The sequence below is a fragment of the Somniosus microcephalus genome, chromosome 17 (genome assembly GCF_052327205.1).
Source record: "Somniosus microcephalus isolate GS21.2 chromosome 17, FLI_Smic_1.0, whole genome shotgun sequence".
NCBI lineage: Eukaryota > Metazoa > Chordata > Chondrichthyes > Squaliformes > Somniosidae > Somniosus > Somniosus microcephalus.
Genome location: NC_141003.1, coordinates 82,166,219 through 82,186,597, shown reverse-complemented (window position 1 = coordinate 82,186,597; position 20,379 = coordinate 82,166,219). Strand labels below are relative to the sequence as shown.

Here is a 20,379-nt window from a genome sequence, read left to right as displayed (position 1 = left end):
ATAATGAGGTGGAGTGTGAATTCTTAATGTAATCAGATTTGAAAAGATGTTCAAAATGTGATTGAATTAAGAATGCTCTTTAATCAAAGAATTGAGAAGAAACGAAAATAATTCTACAAAAAGACACATAAATGAAGAGTTTAATGATATTTAATTAAGCAGTCAAGGATTTCACGAGGCCAGAAAACGTTGCATTTAGCATCAATATTCAGTTGTTTAAACAATCCAACTTGATTTCTTTGCCACAGGTCAACTTTATCCTAGTACAAGGCCCGAGGGTATTAAAATGGCTTTCGAAACATTCCAGGTAAATTCTCATTATAATTATAAAAATAATGTAATCCAAATACCACATGGAACCAAGTTAATTTAGTTTTTTAAATGTTGCATGTAGGAATAGAATTAACAACTAAAATATCTGATCATGTGGCAACCTGTTAACAAAAAATATAGCAAGTAAATGTGATCTTGGGTTAAATCTTCAGCTTTCAGAAGAAGATATAAAAGACTTGTATTTCTACAGCGCCTTTCACGACCTCAAGACGACCCAAAGCGCTTTACAGCCAACGAAGTACTTTTGAAGTGTGGTCACTGCTGTAATGTGGGAAACGCAGCAGCCAATTCGTGCACAGCAAGTTCCCACAAAGAGCAATGTGATAATGACCAGATCATCTGTTTTAGTGATGTTGATTGAGGGATAAATAATGACCAGGACACCAGGGATAACTCCCCTGCTCTTCTTTGAAATAGTGCCGTGGGACGTTTTACGTCCACCTGGGCGAGTAGACGGGGCCTCGGTTTAACGTCTCATCTGAAAGAGGGCACCTCCGAAAGTGCTGCACTGCAAGCTTAGATTTTTATGTTCAAATCTCTGGAGTGGGACTTAGAACCCACAACCTTCTGACTCAGAAACAAGTGTGCTACCCACCGAGCCACAGCTGACACTTAATCATTCCTTAGTTTACTACACTTATGCCAAGAGTTATAAAACTTCCTCCTAAGTCAAGACAGTCAGAAAGATCAGCCCGTAGTAAATCATATTTTAAATCATTTTTCCACACTTTGAAAATTGCCATATATATTTTTCACTTCTTGCATATACACTTAAAACAAAACCCAAGTGGCAAACTGGAAGATAGTCAATCTCGCAAACATACTCAGAAACTACAAACTACAAGCAAGTCCAAAGCACAATTGTAGGTTCTTACCACTAGAGTTTGCCACGAATTCAGATATATAAAAAAAATCACGACAGATGAACATAAAATAGATCACATTTTGTTCCCGGAAACAAATGTCTCAAACATGTTCATCCAGGGAAATGCATTAAGATAGGTCACTGATTTTTTGGGGGGAATAGCTTCTAATTGTGTTCCGACAAGAGAAAGCACCTGCTAATCTAGCACGACACATATATTCTTTAATGGCTGTGTTTATGTTGTGCCTGAAGGCAACCTACACAGGATCAATGTCAGGACAAAAAATTGTGTGCCTGTACTTACTTAGCATCTGATAATATTAAATGACTTAGCAACAATGTGGTGAATATCCTATGGGAAACTGCAGAAATAGCAGCAGGTGCTTTTGTGTGTTGCACTATATCAAAAAGATATGTAATTAAAACAGACATGTTTGTAACAGAATGAAGCAGTGTCTTTGAACTGGTGAATCCATGCTGAAAATATTTAAATAAACACTACAGCTAAAATAATTTGTTCAAACATTAATGCAGGCCATTAAATGCTCCATAAAAAGAGATTGCCACCGAAATGTCCACATCAAAGTGCAAACTAATGAGAAGCACATCTCTCCATTTAAAGGCACTTTTATATTAATGCTAAGCTCTAGGAGTGTGATGCTAAACTGGAGTGCTGTGGCCTCAGAGCACTTTACTCTACCGGGGGTACCTTTAATTCTTGAAGAGAAAACAGTACGAAAACCATGTTTTCTGTGCCTTTGAGGGCTGCTCTCAGGATGGTAGTTGGGTCCAGGATGGTATTGGAGGCATGAAGGTCACTTCTTTATATTAAAATGCACTGCTGAGAATACAGTTTGTCTGCTGATGGCACATTATCAATATTAAAATGGTTCGGAATCAATGGCCCCAATATTTTCAGCCATGAACGCTGAGGAATCAAAACTTTTTAAACAGGATCCCTGCCCGGAAGCCAGCCCGACTGACAGGCTTGGCTCCCTGTTGGACAGGGAATGCTGCAGCAGGGGCCGCAGCCCAGGAGCAGGAGTAGGCCATTCGGCCCCTCGAGCCTGCTCCGCCATTCAATGAGATCATGGCTGATCATCCAAATTCAGTACCCGGTCCCTGCCTTCTCCCCATATCCCTTGATCCCTTGAGCCTTAAGAAATATATCCAACTCCTTCTTGAATATATTTAATGAATTGGCCTCAACTGTCTTCTGTGGTAGAGAATTCCACAGGTTCACCACTCTCTGGGTGAAGAAATTCCTCCTCATCTCTGTCCCCTTATCCTTAGACTGTGACCCCTGGTTCTGGACTCCCCGACCATCGGGAACATCCTTCCTGCATCTATTCTGTCCAGTCCTGTCAGAATTTTATAAGTTTCAATGAGATCCCCTCTCATTCTTCTAAACTCCAGCGAGTACAAGCCTAATCGACCCAATCTCTCCTCATACATCATTCCTGCCATCCCAGGTATCAGTCTGGTGAATCTTCACTGCACTCCCTCCATGGCAAGAACATCCTTCCTCAGATAAGGCGACCAAAATTGCACACAATACTCAAGGTGTGGTCTCACCAAGGCCCTGTACAACTGCAGCAAGACATCCTTGCTCCTGTACTCGAATCCTCTCACTATGAAGGCCAACATACCATTTGCCTTCTTAACCGCCTGCTGCACCTGCATGCTTACCTTCAGCGACTGGTGCACAAGAACACCCAGGTCTCGTTGCACTTCCCCTTTTCCCAATCTATTGCCGTTCAGATAATAATCTGTCTTCCTGTTTTTGCCACCAAAGTGGATAACCTCGCATTTATCTACATTATACTGCATCTGCCATGCATCTGCCCAATCACCCAACCTGTCCAAATCATACTGGAGTTTCTCTGCATCCTCCTCACAGCACACACGTCCACCCAGCTTTGTGTCTTCTGCAAACTTGGAGATATTACATCTAGTTCCCTCGTCTAGAGCATTAATATATATTGTGAATAGCTGGAGTCCTAGCACCAATCCCTGCGGTACCCCACTAGTCACTGCCTGCCACTCGGAAAAAGACCCATTTATTCCAACTCTTTGCTTCCTGTCTGCCGACTAGTTCTCTATCCAAGTCAGTACCTTATCCCCAATCCCATGTGCTTTAACTTTGCACGCTAATCTCTTATGCGGGACCTTATCGAAAGCCTTCTGAAAGTCCAAATACAATACATCCACTGGTTCTCCCTTATCTATTCTACCAGTTACATCCTCAAAAAATTCCAGTAGGTTAGTCAAGATTGATTTACCAGAGGCAAGTTCCGGTTGCTCGAGGCAGAGAGCGTTGGGGCGGGAGGGGGGAAAGAGTGCGGGGATGCAGCTTGTAGGGTCGGGGGGGGGGGGAGCTGTACTCGCCCTTGCTAATCTTGTGAAGTCATTGATGCCCTTCGTGCACTGCATCCAGATGCCGGGGTGATAGTCCTGCAGTTGACAATGTCAGCAATGCCTTTCCAGGCCCGGTGGATTTGGTGTTTTGGGGTCCTCCTGCCATTGGCTGGAAATAGAACTTCCCTTCTCATGCTGACCTCTTCCAGCAGTACCTCCAAGGAGACGTCAGAGAACCTGGGAGCTTGCCTGCAACTCGTTTCTGAGCAATTTCCTTTCCCAGCAACAAAACTGCTAAATCTTGCCGAAGAGAATGCAACCTCATTTTCAGAGGTTCATTCCCACTTTAAATAAGTCTCGAGGTGACCTGCCAGAAATGGTGCTGATAAAATGGGTGGGATTCCTGTTGTTTTCAGCAAATCCAGGCCTGTTTTCTGGTACAGTGGATGAGTTTCAAACTCGCACTGCTACCCACTTGCCTGTAGTTAAAATCTGGGCCTATATATTTGAAAGCTAAAGGAGTTTATTTAACTCATAGGACTCCCAGCACAATTTCTGCACTAATTTAGCCGAAAAACACAAGATTGTATTTTCATTATATCAAGTTTAGTCAAACACAGTTGATAAGATTAATGCTCTTTATAACCCAAAACATATTATTGCTATTATATATTTACAGAAACACAGTTGTGTAAACCTTTTATGAACATTTGTCTGAAGCAGTGAAATGTTCTTAAGTGAAAGGTTTATTGCGTAACAGTGCAATTGTATATGAAAGCACAACTTACATTTCTGAAGCAGTACTGAGAAAGTGCCTCTGCCCCACATTGCTTAAGATAATCAGCCCAGTCAAAGTCTAAACCTGGATAACCTGCAATATTACAAGACAAAATATAATCAAAAAACAGCATATTTTTTCCTCTCCTATCCTACCCCGATGGTGCTGACTGTTGCTAGGGTACACAGGTCAGCAGTCTTCTGACAACTTTCTTGATGTTTGACTCTAGACAGTGAGCGATAACGGGCTTTTGCCATTGAAGGTCTCTCAGCTGAGTTTAATCCTCAAAGAAGGTCACTGAAGCACTGGGCTGGGGGGCGGGCTGGGTGGCACACCCACTTCCTTGGCCTCCCAGAAGCCTAGCAGTTCCTTGGCAGCTGATACGCCAAGAAACAAAATGCACACCAGTTTCTTCAGTGGCAGAACTAGGGGCTCACCGGAGACTATTATCGGAAATTCTACACACCAAGTGCTATTTTCCTACCATGAATTTAAATGGTTGTAAAAGCATACAAAACATGTGCCCAAATTTCCAATATCCGCTCCCAGGCAAGGCTGCTCCCAAGGAGCACAAAGTAGGGTGCCTATAATGTTGAGGAAAATATCAAACTAATAACCCTGGAAGACTTCCTTACAGTACGGGAAGTGGCATTTGCCTATCTTCTTGATGGGTTGAAAATGATGCAAAGCACAAATGACTTTCATGATAATAAATCTGAACAACATGTAGTGGGATAGTATTTCAAACATAAGTTAAAAATTTTAATCAGCACGACATATAAAGAACTGCATTACAACTGATGTAAATCCATGAGTTGTCAAACTACCACAGATGTTCTTTAGCTCTGCTTTCACCACTGTTGCTATGCAACAGCCAGCATTCACATTGTAGAAACAGTACAAAGTTTAAAGTAAAATGAAAAATGATCATAGAACTCATAAAAATTCACGGCACAGAAGGAGGCCATTCGGCCCATCGTGTCTGTGCCGGCCAAAAAAGAGCTCTCCAGCCTAATCCCACTTTCCAGCTCTTGGAAGTGCCGTAATCTCCAAGGCTACGGACCAAGTGCATATCCAAGTACTTTTTAAAGGTCATGATGATATTCAGTTAAAAAATAAAGAAAAATTGGTTTTATCGAAAGCAATTCATCATTTCATTTAAAAAAAAATTTCAAACAGATACAGACCCTTGGGTGGAGTAAGATGGACCCCATTTTTAAGGCACCACTGAACAGGTTGGATTCCTGGCGAATCAGCATGGCAAAGCACCGAGTTTTCACTCGCCTCTGGTCTCAAGTCATCAATTGTGATCATAAAATACTGATCATTAAAAACCTGCAAGCATAAGGACAACACATATAGCATGTATAATGTTTTATGAGATTCATACAACATACTCAAACTGATCACATTTCTTAAATAATCATTCCCAATTTTCAAGCAGGCTAATAAACAATCATGTATATTTTTATATACAGTTTTAGTGACACCCATTAAAAAATGTAGTACTTTAATTTCAGGTAAAAATGTTAATTGAAGGGAACCTAACTGTTACAAAAGCAAAATACTGCAGATGCTGGAAATCTGAAATACAAACAGAAAATGCTGGAAACACTCAGCAGGTCAGGCAGCATCTGTGGAGAGAGAAACAGAGTTAACGTTTCAGGTCGATGACCCTTCGTCAGACCTGGAAAAAGCTGGAGATGGAACAGGTTTTTAAGCGAGTGTAGGGGCTGGGAAAGGGGGGAGGAGAGGAAAGAACAAAAGGGAAGGTCTGTGATAGGATGGAAGGCAGGAGAGATTAAGAGACAAAAGGGATGATGGTGCGAGGCAAAAGGAGATGGTAATGGGACAAGTTAAGAAACAAAGGATGGCTCTAGATGAAGTGTAAATGGCACTGGCAGAATGATCGACAGCTGCCATGTGAGAGAGAGAAACCTAACTGTTGCTATTTAAGGAGCATTACAAAATTGCCAGATTACAACAAATGTTTCTTTTAAAAAATAAAATATAATCCCTAATGGTTTATCCCAGAATTTAGAAATACCTGTTCTGCTAATGCCTTGTAGCAAATATCAAATTTTTCCCCAATAAGTTTTTAGGGAGTGGTATCATGAGTAAATCCGAGTAGTAATCACTGTAAAACAATGATGCAATAGATCAAAAGCAAAATACTGCAGATGTTGGAGTTCTGAAATTAAAACAGAAAATGCTGGAGATACTCAGCAGGTTAGGCAGCATCTGTGAAGAGAGAAACAAGGTCAACGTATCAAGAGGGAAAATTCAGTTGTTTGCGCCTCCCGTTAACGCCTTAAGAGGGCGCTACTGGGGCGCAAAGCAACTAGCGCCCGGGCGCGGCGATGTTTGCGTCGCTCGCGAAATTAACTAGACATTTTGCGGTGGCGCTAAACACTACCGCCACGATCTCCTGCGCCGACAGATCGTGACGTCAGTTGAGTGCGCAACGCCCCGGACTGGATATTGAGTGGCGCCCCCTGCCGCTAGCAACGACAGGTTGAGGGGAGCGTTTTGCAGTCAGAAAGGGACTAGGGGAGCGCTATTTAAAGGCGACCGCTTCCTGCCTTTTTTTGTTGGTGACATTTTTGCACCACGCATTCTGAGACAGAGAGAGAGAGAGACTGAGACTTCTGGTGAGATTCAATGCCGTGTGAAGGAGTTTTGAGTACTGAGCAGCACTTTGCGGGTTTATTTTGATTTGCCCTTCCTTGTTTCACCAGCGCTCTGAGGTAGTGCCTCGCTCCTCGGCCTTTGCCCCTTAAGACAGGTGTGAAGTGCCTGATTTAGCGCTCCAATCACCTCCAGGGGCGATAAAAGCCAAGTTTGCCGTCGGAGGTGATAATTAGCGGCAGGCGCTAAACTTTGCGCACGACCGATAATGGCGCCCCAAACGGGGCGATACTGAATTCCCCCCCCCCGCCCCCCAAGTGTTTTAATTCTGGAGTGCATCTCCACAGGATAGTTTGATCTAGCTGACTACGGAGTCTTTGGTGCTCACCTTGGTTACTGTGGCAGGGCAGATGGAATAGGGCTCCCTTGGGTCTACTGCCTCCAACTTCATGCCAACTGTGAAGCAGTGAGCCCTTAGATCAGGCTGGTCCTGCAATCAAAAAAAAACATAAGTGATCATGAAGTCTGAATCTTCTACGGTACAGGCACCAAGTTTGATAGTGCCCGATAACGGGCGCAAAATAGTCAGCAGGCTAGACTTGCGTGCCAGAAGAGAAAGGCCCATCCTGAATTCATCCTCTCGCCTCATTGGAATAAATCTGGCGAACTGCTGGTGCCAATTGGGCGCCCCGACAGAGCTCACTGATTCGGGCCCTTTGAATTTCAGCGACCTTTTAAGGACTGCTGGCTAGGCCACCGGAGAGCCTGAAAAACTAGCTGGAACTTGTGCAGTGCAAGCTCGGACTAGTTTGAATGAATTTCTGGGAAATTGTCACAGGATCATCATTTTAATATTGTAACGATGCCTGTTGTCATTTCAAACGGGCGCCAGAAAGAGAAAAAGAGAAAAAAGTTACAGAAATACAAAGATATATTGTTAAAAATTTTATAATTAACTAACTCATCTTTCTGGGACAACTGTAGTTTGCAGACTGCCTTTCATTTCCCGGTCCTGAGATCCGACACAAAACATCTCTCCTTCTCTCGCTGTTGGCTACAATGCATCCTTATAAAATGCAATTAGGTAGGCTCAAGCAAACTCCGTGGGGCAAGAACAGGCTGAAACGATGGGTCTACCAGGGCAGTCCTGTTTGTGGATCTTGGGAAGGAGGTAGAAGTGGGCTGTGCGGGGTTGGGGTCTATGAGGTTGGCGGCCATGGAGGGAAGATCTCCAGAGGAGATGAGGTCAGTGACACACTTGGAAACAATGGCTTGATGTTTGCTAGTGGGGTCATGGTCCAGGCGGAGGTAGGAGGAGGTGTTGGAGAGTTGGCGTTCAGCTTCCGCACAGTAGAGGTCGGTTCGCCAAACAACAGCACCACCCTTATCAGCAGGTTTAATGATAATGTTAGGGTTGGATCGGAGAGAATGGAGTGCTGCAAGTTCAGAGGGAGGTAGGTTGCCCCACGGAACTACTCTCTTCCTATCTCGACTCTATTTTTTCTCCCCTTGTCCAGTCTCTTCCCACCTACATTCGCGACTCTTCCGACACCCTCCGTCACTTTAACAGTTTCCAGTTTCCTGATCCCAACCGTCTCCTTTTCACTATGGACGTCCAATCCCTCTACACCTCCATCCCCCACCAGGACGGCCTTCGGGCGCTCCGTTTCTTCCTTGAACAGAGGCCCAACCAGTCCCCATCCACCCTCCTCCGCCTGGCTGAACTTGTTCTCACATTGAACAACTTCTCCTTTGACTCCACTCACTTCCTCCAAATTAAAGGTGTTGCTATGGGAACCCGCATGGGCCCTAGCTATGCCTGCCTGTTCATGGGACATGTGGAACATTCTTTGTTCCAGTCCTACTCAGGTCCCCTCCCTCACCTCTTTTTCCGGTACATTGATGACTGTATTGGTGCCGTTTCCTGCTCTCGCCCTGAACTAGATAAGTTCATTCACTTTACTTCCAATTTCCACCCTTCCCTCACCTTCACATGGTCCATCTCCGACTCTTCCCTTCCCTTCCTTGACTTCTCCATCTCCATTTCTGGCGATCGGCTTTCGACAAACATCCACTTCAAGCCCACCGACTCCCACAGCTACCTGGACTACACTTCCTCCCACCCCGCTTCCTGTAAGGACTCTATTCCATTCTCCCAGTTTCTCCGTCTCCACCGCGTCTGTTCCGACGATGCCACCTTCCATACCAGTGCTTCCGACATGTCTTCCTTTTTCCCCAACCGAGGATTCCCCTCTACTGTGGTTGACACGGCCCTTGACCGTGTCCATTCTATTTCCCGCACTTCTGCTCTCACCCCTTCCCCTCCCTCCCGGAACCACGATAGAGTTCCCCTTGTCCTCACCTTTCACCCCACCAGCCTCCACATTCAACGGATTATCCTCCGCCATTTCCAACGTGATCCCACCACCAAACACATCTTCCCCTCACCTCCCCTTTCAGCATTCCGAAGGGACCACTCCCTCCGCAACACCCTGGTCCACTCCTCAATCACCCCCAACAGCCCTTCTCCTTCACCTGGCACCTTCCCGAGCAAGCGCAGGAAATGCAACTTTTACCTCCTCCCTTCCCACTGTCCAGGGCCCCAAACACCCCTTCCAGGTGAAACAGCGATTTACTTGTGCTTCTTGCAATTTAATATACTGTATTCGCTGCTCACGATGCGGTCTCCTCTACATTGGGGAGACCAAACGCAGATTGGGCGACCGCTTTGCGGAACACCTCCGTTCAGTCCGTAAGGGTGACCCTGAGCTTCCGGTCGCCTGTCACTTTAATTCTCCGCTCCACTCCCACTCAGACCTCACCGTCCTCGGCCTATTACACTGTTCCAGTGAAGCTCAACCTAAGCTCGAGGAACAGCACCTCACCTTTCGATTAGGCACTTTGTAGCCTTCCGGGCTCAACATCAAGTTCAACAATTTCAGATAATTATCCCTGCCCCCATTTTTCATGCAGTATGATTTTTGCCACTCCCATTTGCAACATTTTATCTTTCCTGCCTCTTACAAAAGTACAGGGTGTTCTTTCAATTCCTTCCTCCCCTCCTAACCGCCCCCCCCCTTGTCTCTGCACCTGCTTAATATCTGTTACATCTCCAGCTTTTTCCAGTTCTGATGAAGGGTCCCAGACCTGAAACGTTAACTCAGTTTCTCTCTCCACGGATGCTGCCTGGCCTGCTGAGTATTTCCAGCATTTTCTGTTGTTATTTCAGATTTCCAGCATCCGCAGTATTTTGCTATTGTCTCATCGATCTATACTTGTTTTCTTTGGAAGAATAGATTGAACAGAGACACCCTATGAGACTAAGCATACGAGAATAGAACTAGAAAATATATAGGTTTGAAATCAAAACTTGAGTTAGAAGAAACTCCCCTCCCCCCTCATCACTATGAGATGCAGTCCTATCTCCAGCCTATGCTCACATCAACTGAAGCTCCCATGTTGGAAGAGCAGGATTGTTGAATTCACTGTTACGAGCTGGTGCTTCAAGTTATAGGGAACCAATGTAATACAACAACTTGCATTTATATATCGCCTTTAACAGTAAAACATCCCAAGGTGCTTCACAGGAGTGTTAGCAAACAAATTTTGACACTGAGGCTTACAAGGAGGTATTAGGCCAGGTGACTAAAAGCTTGGTCAAAAAGGTAGGTTTTACAAACAAGCACCTTCTCTATATATAATTCCAAGGAAACTGCAACCGTTTTTCACTAATTTACTTTCGGTTACAGAATGCTTGCAGACGAGCAATATCAATGATATTTCTGGAAAAACAGACCATTATATTCCACTGATGATAGTGTAAGTGCAATTAAAATTGCAATGTGAGCTATATTGAAGGCTTTCTCTGGCATTAGCAAGTATTAAGTTGGCTTAGGACATTAACATAGGGAATCCTTAACAGTTGCTTCCAACATAGAAAAGCTGGCAACTCTAGCTACTTCTTGTAATAAGATACTGCAGATGATATTAGAATTTTCAGCCATAGCCCAAGCAGTCCAAGTTAAATACTCAGCAATCCAGGATAGTGGAAAATCTACAAGTCATGAATGTCATAATAAAGAGCAAGGAACTAGAGTAAATTATTTTCATTCCCGCTGCAGACAGGTTTAATATATCCTACCAACATCGGCATTAGTGCAACACTAATGTGCTAGTTCGCAAAAGTATTATTTTACAAAACTCACTGTCCCTTACTGACACAAGTCAAACATATGGACAATTCAGCTTTCAGTGCTCTCTTGCACCGAGGTAACTATGAGATAGCACGTGAAAAGCTAAACACTTCCTATCCTGTTATTATAAAAAGTTTGTTTTGAAATAACGGCCGTTAAAATCCTGTCCCACAGACAAATGCACATATGGCTCACTTGTGGCGATGCTCGTGCTTAAAAATTAAAAAACACTTCAGTGCATGAATAAATTTATGATCCCGCTCACCCAGCTCAGTTACATAACTAAAGAAATATGTTACTCTCGCCCATCCCAGTTACATCAATAAATCTGTGATAATCACCTACACCAATACTTACATAAATCTGTGTCCCACACCAGCTCCGATTTATGCATTAATTACCATTAGGACAGATGATTATAAACAAACGCAAACTAGAAGGCATCAGATTTTGATATAAACTAGTGTATCTCTTGTAGCATTGCTCATGATGATTCAGGGCGAATATACTGTTTCACAATAATAGGGGTGTCATGCCATGCACAATGATTTATGCCCTCTGTCCAATAGGTTGAATTTTGGTTTCACTACGTGGTATTCTTGAATTTTACCAGTGCTTTGTTTGTCGATCGCATTCAGTGATTGTTCATTTTTGCATGAGCGCGTAAATAAGTGGCTTTGATTATTATATGTTTCTTCATGCATTTGGCGGAAGGGTTGAGAACCAGAGGACACAGATTTAAGGTGATTGGCAGAAGATCCAAAGGCGACATGAGGAAAAACTTTTTTACGCAGCGAGTGGTTAGGATCTGGAATTCACTGCCTGAAAGGGTGGTGGAGGCAGATTCAATCGTGGCTTTCAAAAGGGAATTAGAGAAGTACCTGAAGGAAAAAAAATAGCAGGGCTACGGGGAAAGGGCGAGGGATTGGGACTAGCTGACGTGCTCTTGCAGAGAGCCGGCACGGGCTCGACGGGTCAAATGGCCTACTGTGCTTTAACCATTCTATGATCCTATTGTTACTCCTTGTTCTTTTATAAAGCACAGGATACCAGGAGATAGCATGTGACATGTAGCAGATTGGAGCTATGTATGTGGGGATTTGTAGTAGTGACACAGGGTTGAGTTATTTTGGAGCAGTTATTGGGAAACATTGGTAGCTTTGGAAAGGAGCTTTGGGGTACGGGGAAGGGCGTACCCATGGGATTTGGTATCACAGGGGAGGAGGTGCATTATATGGCTGTATGTATAGTATGATTCTTGGGAACTGATAGAAGTGGGGGTTGAGTTTAAGTAAGGTTTGGCAGTAGTGACAGCATTCCAGGGTATGACAGTAGGGCAGATCTCAGGGTCCGAGAGTTTTAGGAGGAGCTAGTCAGCACTAGTGGCTGGGGAATGTCACAAGAAGTAGCAACAGTTGAAAGGGCAGTGCTGTTTGGAACACTGATGGGGGTTCTAGGGTGTTTCAAGACTGGGAGAGCCCAGGATCTGAGAGCACTGGGTTGCAGAGGCAGGTCCTGGAATGAAAAGGGGAGCTAGTGGGCTAAAAATTTGAGGTCTTACCTCCGGCCGTTACCACCCAGTTCAGGGAAAACAATAGCGGCTGCCGCACTTTCGCCCGCTGCCCGGCCACCATTTTCGGCCTGTCGGCAGCGCTGCCGTTGCCTGCACTTGTCGAAAATATTGTAATGAGTTGGAGTGTGACATCAATCAGCGTGCAAAGCCAAGTTGACGCCCACTCGTCCGTTTTGGATATCGCCGCTCCTCTTGCCGCCTGCTCTAAAGCACGCCCATGCATGCAGCTGCTAAAAGCACCTCAGCAGTGTTAACAGCCATGAGGATGTTTCAACTGACGAATGCAAGACAGCCAGGACTAGCAGGATTTGGCAGATTTTAAAACGAAGATTGAGGCTGACAAGTGGAAAATAGCTCAGATGGATGTCGGAACTTCAAATGCTTCCTTTGCCAAGGTTCTTCTTTTATACTTTCATCAGCTGGGGGGGCGGGGTTGCATTTTCTGGCGGCTTTCTGTTGTGGGTCAGTAAATCAATGGGTGAAACAAGCTTTTAGTTCCGAACTGAACGCCTGTACAAAACTGCAAATCCCTTGGCGGATTCCCAGTAAATAAAGTAAAAAATTCCTGAAGAGCATCAGATTGCCTAGAGCTCCATTGCAATGTTTGAAGATCATCTCTGATAAGATCTCTTCTATCTTTATGATAACATCAGCAGAACGTAACCCCCTAGCAAATCTGGGCTCAACTGCTTAAGATTTTAAGGAATTATAAATTAATTTATCCAAAATACCATAACCAATTATTTATCAAATAATTATTTTGTGTTGAATATGCAGGGCCCACTAAAAGCTGACACGATTACTACACATTTAAATACTTTCAAGAGTAACCATTGGGGAAAGATTAGTGTTAGAGAAAACGCAGATGCATTCATTTCATGAACTATTTAAAAAAAATCAATAAACAGTTAATAATTGGGTGGCAGGTAATATTGTTGCAGCAGGTACGACAACTGTTCCGTACATGGCCTACAGGTTCGCTCCTTTCTTCCCCATTCTCCTTCACTGCAAATGGGACACAGACACAACCTTCAGTCTCCTGCTGAACTTTGCGCTGGAAAGAGCGCGCTACACCACCAATTCTGATGTTAATTAGCAGGCAGCACCAAAATACTGGTGCTGCCTGCGCGCTCTCGGCAGGTGGCCATGAGCCTTGGCCAGCACGGTCACCGGCAGGTTTCCAGCGCACTGGAAACTTTAGCCCGTGTCTGTAAGCAGGAGGAGTAGTACTGGGGTCTGACAACATTGGGATGGAGCGCTCTTGGAGCATTTGAGGAAAGTACTGGGGTGGAAGGTCCAGGAGAGGCAGGGTCCCATCGTCGGTTAGATGCAGGAGCAGGGAGGAAGAGGGCGAGTCCCCAAGTCTGGGAGTAATGGAAAGTTGGAACGAAGGTCCCAGCATCTGGGAACCTTGTGAAGGGGGTGTCTGAGATCACTGAAAAGTTGCATATTTGGGTCCAGGAGCACTCAGCAGCGGGGTCCCAGAGTGCAGCACCATTTGAGGGAGCGTGGGGAGCACCAGGGTCTGGCGATATTGGGTCTGGCTACATTGAGGAGTGACTAAGATCTGGAATCAGTGGGGAGTGAGTCCAAGGTCTGGCAGCATTAAAGAGTGGGGACTGGGGTCAGGCAACATTGAGGGACCAGGAGAAAAAAGCTGACCAAGCCAATCCCTTTGTGGCCAACAAGCATTACTGCAACGCACACAGGATATTTGTCAGGTTCTGGACTTGAAGACAGTTAGAAGCGTGAAATGTACTGACCACACACTTATTTTATAATTAACACAGCTGTAATTAATTAAACATTTTAGTCTAAATAACGAAGGTAATATAATTACACGTTTAACTGAAAACATATCAAAATTCAATTAGATTGTGTTTTTATAAGCTCTCAGAAATAAGCCCTCTAGGAAATTGGAAGACAAAAATGAATTTTTCACAATTACATGATTATATAACCAAGCTTCTGACACTGACTCATGGGCCTAGATTTTGCAATGGACTTGATGCAGAAAATGACTAAGGTCTTACAGGAAGACACCTGCCATATACAAAATCTTTAATATGTTTATGGAATTACGTTTCAATTGTACAGTAGACCCGATTTTACGCAAATATGCTAGATGTAAATATGATCTTTATCTGAAAGTGGTTTATAATCTCACTGTCTCCGCAGCATTTTGCTATTCTATAATCTCACTATCTGTTGCTCTCCCTATAGTGTATTTAATAGCATCATTCACTTCATTATCTGATATGTCAGATACTGTACATTGATATCACTGTTCCTCTAATTTATAAGCATGAAAATTATGTGCACACTATCATTCTAACACTTAATGTGCTTCTATAATATTTCTCTATTCACTAAAGGTTAAAATAGAAGAATGAATAAGTTAATATGGATACATTGAGTGCTTGTATAAGATGAGAATCAACATTCAAGACGCTACCGCTATGGTTATTGGTAAATCTACACATAATCCCATCTTTACTAATGCATCATTGTGCTTTCAGGCAAAACCTGAAATGCCAGTTTATCAGCTGCAAGATCGGTTCTTGCATTAACTGATTTGGCTGTGCGACGCTGTTCCCATTGAAAGCAACAAGCTTCTGCTGGCAAGATCAGTTGCGATCTTAAATGAGCGAGCACATATGCTGAAGAAAGGAATTTTCGATGAATGGGTGAAGTTTTTGTATGCCCCGCTGTATTTTCAGGGCTAAGAGCTTTTATTATAAAACGCTATATAGAATTAACTTTCACAATACAGTACCTGCCACCCAAATCACAGAATTTCTTGCACTGTTTTGGCTCAGCCCTTTGCAATGGTTACTTTTGCTAAAATCTATAGGACCACCTGCCCTACATTTCTCATCTCCGATCCATGCAAGAATAATAGTGTACAAAACCTGTGCATAATTACCAATATTCACATCAAATAGCCAAACTGGAAGTAACTCATCTTAGATTACTTATGATACAAGTATGGTTAAACACCAGCATTAAAAAGTATACGGTTCAGGTTCTTAACCTAATTTTTACAAGACTGTCAAACATAGGCTCCAGTCTTAATCTTAAATTGATTGACTCCCAGAACTTTTGCGAGCAATAGATTTATTTCAGGTCTTAACATTTTTACTTTTTAATATACAAAAATGCGATTACCTTCAAACATCAGAACAAAGGGAAATTACCAACCAACCATCAGGAACCTCAACTATTAACTATTAAGAAATGCCAGCATAAATTAATTATATACAATGATTTTTAATGAACATGCTGCCGTCTTTAGCAATGAGAGGTCTTCCAAGTGTCTAATTTACTTGGCAACTGCAAATTCTAAGTTAAGATCCTGGTCCTAATATGAGCAACGAGAAATGCACAGGACAAATTCTATGGGCTCCAACAACATCCTGCCTGTAGTACTGAAGACTTGTGCAGCAGAGCTAGCTGCTCCCCATGCCAAGCTGTTTCAGTATAGTTATGACATTGGCATCTAACCCGACAATGAGTGCCCAGGTATGTCCTAGCCGCAAACAAAAAAACCAGGATAAATCTAACCTGGCCAATCATCACCCTATCAGCCGCCTCCCCATCACCAGTAAAGTGATAAAAGGAGCCATCAACACTGCCACCAAGCAACATCTACTCGCTAATACAACAGCAAAATACTGCGGATGCTGGAAATCTGAAAGAACAGCAGAAAATGCTGGAAACACTCAGGTCAGGCAGCATCGTAGACGGAGAAAGAGTCAACGTTAGCTCGGTTTCTCTCTCCACGATGCTGCCTGACCTGCTGAGTGTTTCCAGCATTTTCTGTTGTTGTTTCATCTACTCACGAATAATCTGCTTACCACCGCTGCATTCAGGTTCTGCTAGAACCATAGGTCCAGACCTCTTCAAAGCCTTGATCTACACATGGATGCAAGAGCTGAATGCCAGGAGAGATAAGAACATAAGAAATAGGAGCAGGAGTAGGCCATTTGGCCCTTCGAGCCTGCTCCACCATTCAATAAGATCATGGATGAAAGTAACTGCCCTCAACATCGAAGCAGCATTCGACCAGATATGGCACTAAGGAACCCTAACAAAACTGAGGTCAAAGGAAAAACTGCCCAGTGCCTGGAGTCATACCTAACATAAAGGATGATAGCTGCGGCTGTCGGATGCCAAATTATCGCAGCTATTACTGCACGAGGCCCTCAGGAAAGCATCCTGAGCCCAACCATCTTCAGCTGCTTTCTCAATTCACTTAAGTGTCATAAGATACGAGTAGGGCTGTTTGCTTACGATTGCCGTGTTCAGCTCCATTCACAACGATGCTGATAATGAAACAGCTCATGCCAGCCTACAGCAGGATCTGCATAATATCCAGGCTTGGACAGACAATGGCAGGAAACATCCACACCACATAAGTGCCAGGTAATGCCCATCTCCCCATGACCTTCAAAAGAACCATTGCCGAGTCCACCAACATCTCGGGGATCACTATTGACCCGAAGCTTACCTAAACCAGCCATATCAATACTTCGGCTACAAGGGCAGGGCAGATGCTAGGTATTCTGCGAGTGGCTCACTTCCGGACCCCCTCATGCCTCTTCACCATCTACAAGACTCAAATCAGGTGAGTGATAGAATACTTGCTACTCGCCTAAATAGATGCAGCCGCTACACTCAACCAGTTCAACACAATCCAGGACAAAGCAATTTGCTTGATGGGGCAACCTGCCACTGGACTCGATAGCCATCCTATCCAACACCGGTGTTATGTAGCTTCAGTATGTACGATCTACAGGATGTAATGCAGCAATTCGCCAAGATTACTTGAACAGCAACTCCCCTGCAACCTCCAGCACAGAGAAAGAAAAGGCACATACTATCCTGATTTGGACATATAGGGGGAAAAATTCGGTATCGCCTCGTTTGGGGCGCCATATCGGCCGCGCGCAAAGTTCAGCGCCTGGCGCTAATTATCGCTGCCGACAGCAAACTTGGCTTTTATCGCCCCTGGAGGTGATTGGAGCGCTAAATCAGGCGCTTCACACTTGTCTTAAGGCGCAAAGGCCAAGGAGTGAGGCGCTACCTCAGAGTGCTGGCGAAGCAAGGAAGGGCAAATCAAAATGAACCTGCAAAGTGCTGCTCAGTACCCAAAACTCCTTCACACAGCGTTGAATCTCTCCAGAAGTCTCTCTCTCTCTCTCTCAGAATGCGTGGTGCAAAAATGTCACCGACAAAAAAAGGCAGGAAGTGGTCGCCTTTAAATAGCGCTCCCCCAGTCCCTTTCTGACAGCATAACGCTCCCCTCAACCTGTCGTTGCTAGCGGCAGGCGGTAAGGCAGGGGGCGCCACTCAATATCCGGTCCGGGGCGCTACCGGGGCGTTGCACACTCGAATGACGTCACAATCTGCCGGCGCAGGAGATTGTGGCGGAAGTGTTTAGTGCCACCGCAAAATGTCTAGTTAATTTCGCGAGAGGCGCAAACATCGCCGCACCCGGGCGCTAGTTGCTTTGCGCCCCAATTGGCGCCCTCTTAAGGCGCTAACGGGAGGCGCAAACAACTGAATTTTTCCCCCCATAGTGCCATTCCTCCATCATTGCTGGATCAATATCCTGGCATTCCCTACTTAGCACCATTATGGCAGCACCATCATCACAAGGACAGCAGCAGACCACCACCTGTTCAGGGTTAAGAACGTGGCAATAAATGCAACCTTGACAGCATTGTCCACACCCCAAGAACAAAAAAACCCTAAGTGAAATAGATTAAAATACACTTCTCCTGTCAGTCAGTAATAAAAATCAGAATCATCTGTACAACCACAGATAATTATACGGTAATGCTTCTATAATCCGTAAAACAAATGGATTTCAAATTCATGTGCATTTGGCGGAATGCAGATAAACAGTAAATTAATGTTGATGCAGCAATGCAAGAAAAAAACTGAATTCCAATTTTATATCAGTTAGCGCTGAAATATTTCACACACACAAAACCAATGCTGTGCCAATAAATAACAAAAAAAACAATAATCTTTCAGGACTGCAGTATATGCCAAAATGATTTGCATTAAACTTTGTGTTATTAGTTCATTTGAAAAATAAGAAATTTTCCATAGTTCTGTAGTTTTTTTCTAATTCGACTGCAACCCATTTGACATTCAAAAATCATCTTGTACATGAATGAAGGTTCTCGCATCGAAAGAACATTGAGTACTCAAATGCAAATGTCACCATCAACCCCAGTCATGAGCTTCCAAAGACTGAAATTGCCCTTAAAGACTAAATAAATAGTTAATTACAAAAGTGTTCTATCTTGCCTGCATTATGCTACATTACAAAATGCTTGTTAAGGTTATTTCTTTAAGACTGAGTGGCATTGAAAAGACACAGAGAGCCATGCACTTGCCTATTCAGTATCCACGTGTACCTTCTTTTTAAGATCACAATCAATATACAAGATGTGTAAGAATGAGCTGCCCTGAAGGATAAAAAAAGGCCTTTAATTAATTTTATCCCAGAACTGACATGATTTTGAAGAGTTCTAATTGCCTCATTCAAACTACTGATTTCCATTCATTGTTGAAGCATTAATTAATCTTTTGCCTGCTAGTTTATGACAACTGATGTACTTCTAAATCTTTTGTTGTGGGTGCAGTCTTTGACAAAATCAGTTTTCTCAATCATGACATACATAACATTACGATCATATTCCAGAAATACTAAGCAAGTAATCAAACGCTGTACAAGGTCTGTCTAGTATAAGAGTTTTCTTACACTTAAGTCAACAGCATGCTTGTCTTTTACGGGGAGTCAGGGAGGGAAGCGTGTTTGTGGGGGGAAAAACACAGAATTTAATGGCGGTTCTTCATTATGATTTTTTTTTAAACTCAGTTTCCTGCCCGGCGAGCGGCCAGATTGACAGGCTGGCCGGCTGCCAAGCGGGAAAGCCTGTGGTAGAAGGCCGCAGCCGGGGACCCTTGGGGACGGACCCCGGCAACCAGGAAAGATCGGGGGTTGGTGGGTGTCGGTCCAGCAATCGGGTAGTGGGGGAAAATCAAGAGAGAGGGTTGATCGGACCGGGAGAGATTGCGGATCTGGAGGGGTGGAAGAAGATTTGCTTGAGGAGCCGGGGAGCACTCTTGCTCTGGGAAACCCATGCAGGGGGTGTTAATTTCACATCGCTGCCAAAATATCAGGAACGAAGCCTCAGTTAAATTATTACGGACCCGCCTCTCCAATCATTACGGACCCGCCTCTCCAAAGCTGGTTACTCTGACATCCTAATATCCGCCAGGGTTAAAGCAGAAACTGGTGTGTGCGCAGTGGGTTAGGGTGGGGTTTCACGAGTTGGAGTTGGAGGATTTAACCCCCCCGATCATAAGGGGCTTAAAATTCCTCCCAGTGTTTCGAATGATTTCTTCAAAATTGGCTCTTCACATATTTAAGAAAGTAGGAAAGTGTTTGTTGTAAAACTTATTTTCTTTCTGCAGTAACACTTTTTTTGCCATCTTATACAGTCCTTTAGAAATGGTCTTCAAATGACTAACATTGCTTCTGATCATCAAATATATATGACCTTCAGGACCATAATTTACATTTGGTTTATGCTGCCTTCAAGTGAGCACTCGAAAGTTGTTCTTGTTCATT

The 20,379-nt window shown here is 43.9% G+C and overlaps 1 protein-coding gene across 1 annotated transcript in view; it reads right to left on the bottom strand.

Moving 5' to 3' along the window:
- sfmbt2 (Scm like with four mbt domains 2) overlaps window positions 1–20,379 on the bottom strand; it is a 228,546-nt gene that overhangs the window by 83,113 nt on the left and 125,054 nt on the right. Inside the window, exons 8-10 of the mRNA XM_086010750.1 lie at window positions 7,351–7,452; window positions 5,522–5,669; window positions 4,345–4,427 (exon numbers count right to left, since the gene is read on the bottom strand). Of these exons, the coding sequence (XP_085866876.1) occupies window positions 4,345–4,427; window positions 5,522–5,669; window positions 7,351–7,452 (333 nt within the window). The remainder of the gene's footprint in view (window positions 1–4,344; window positions 4,428–5,521; window positions 5,670–7,350; window positions 7,453–20,379) is intronic.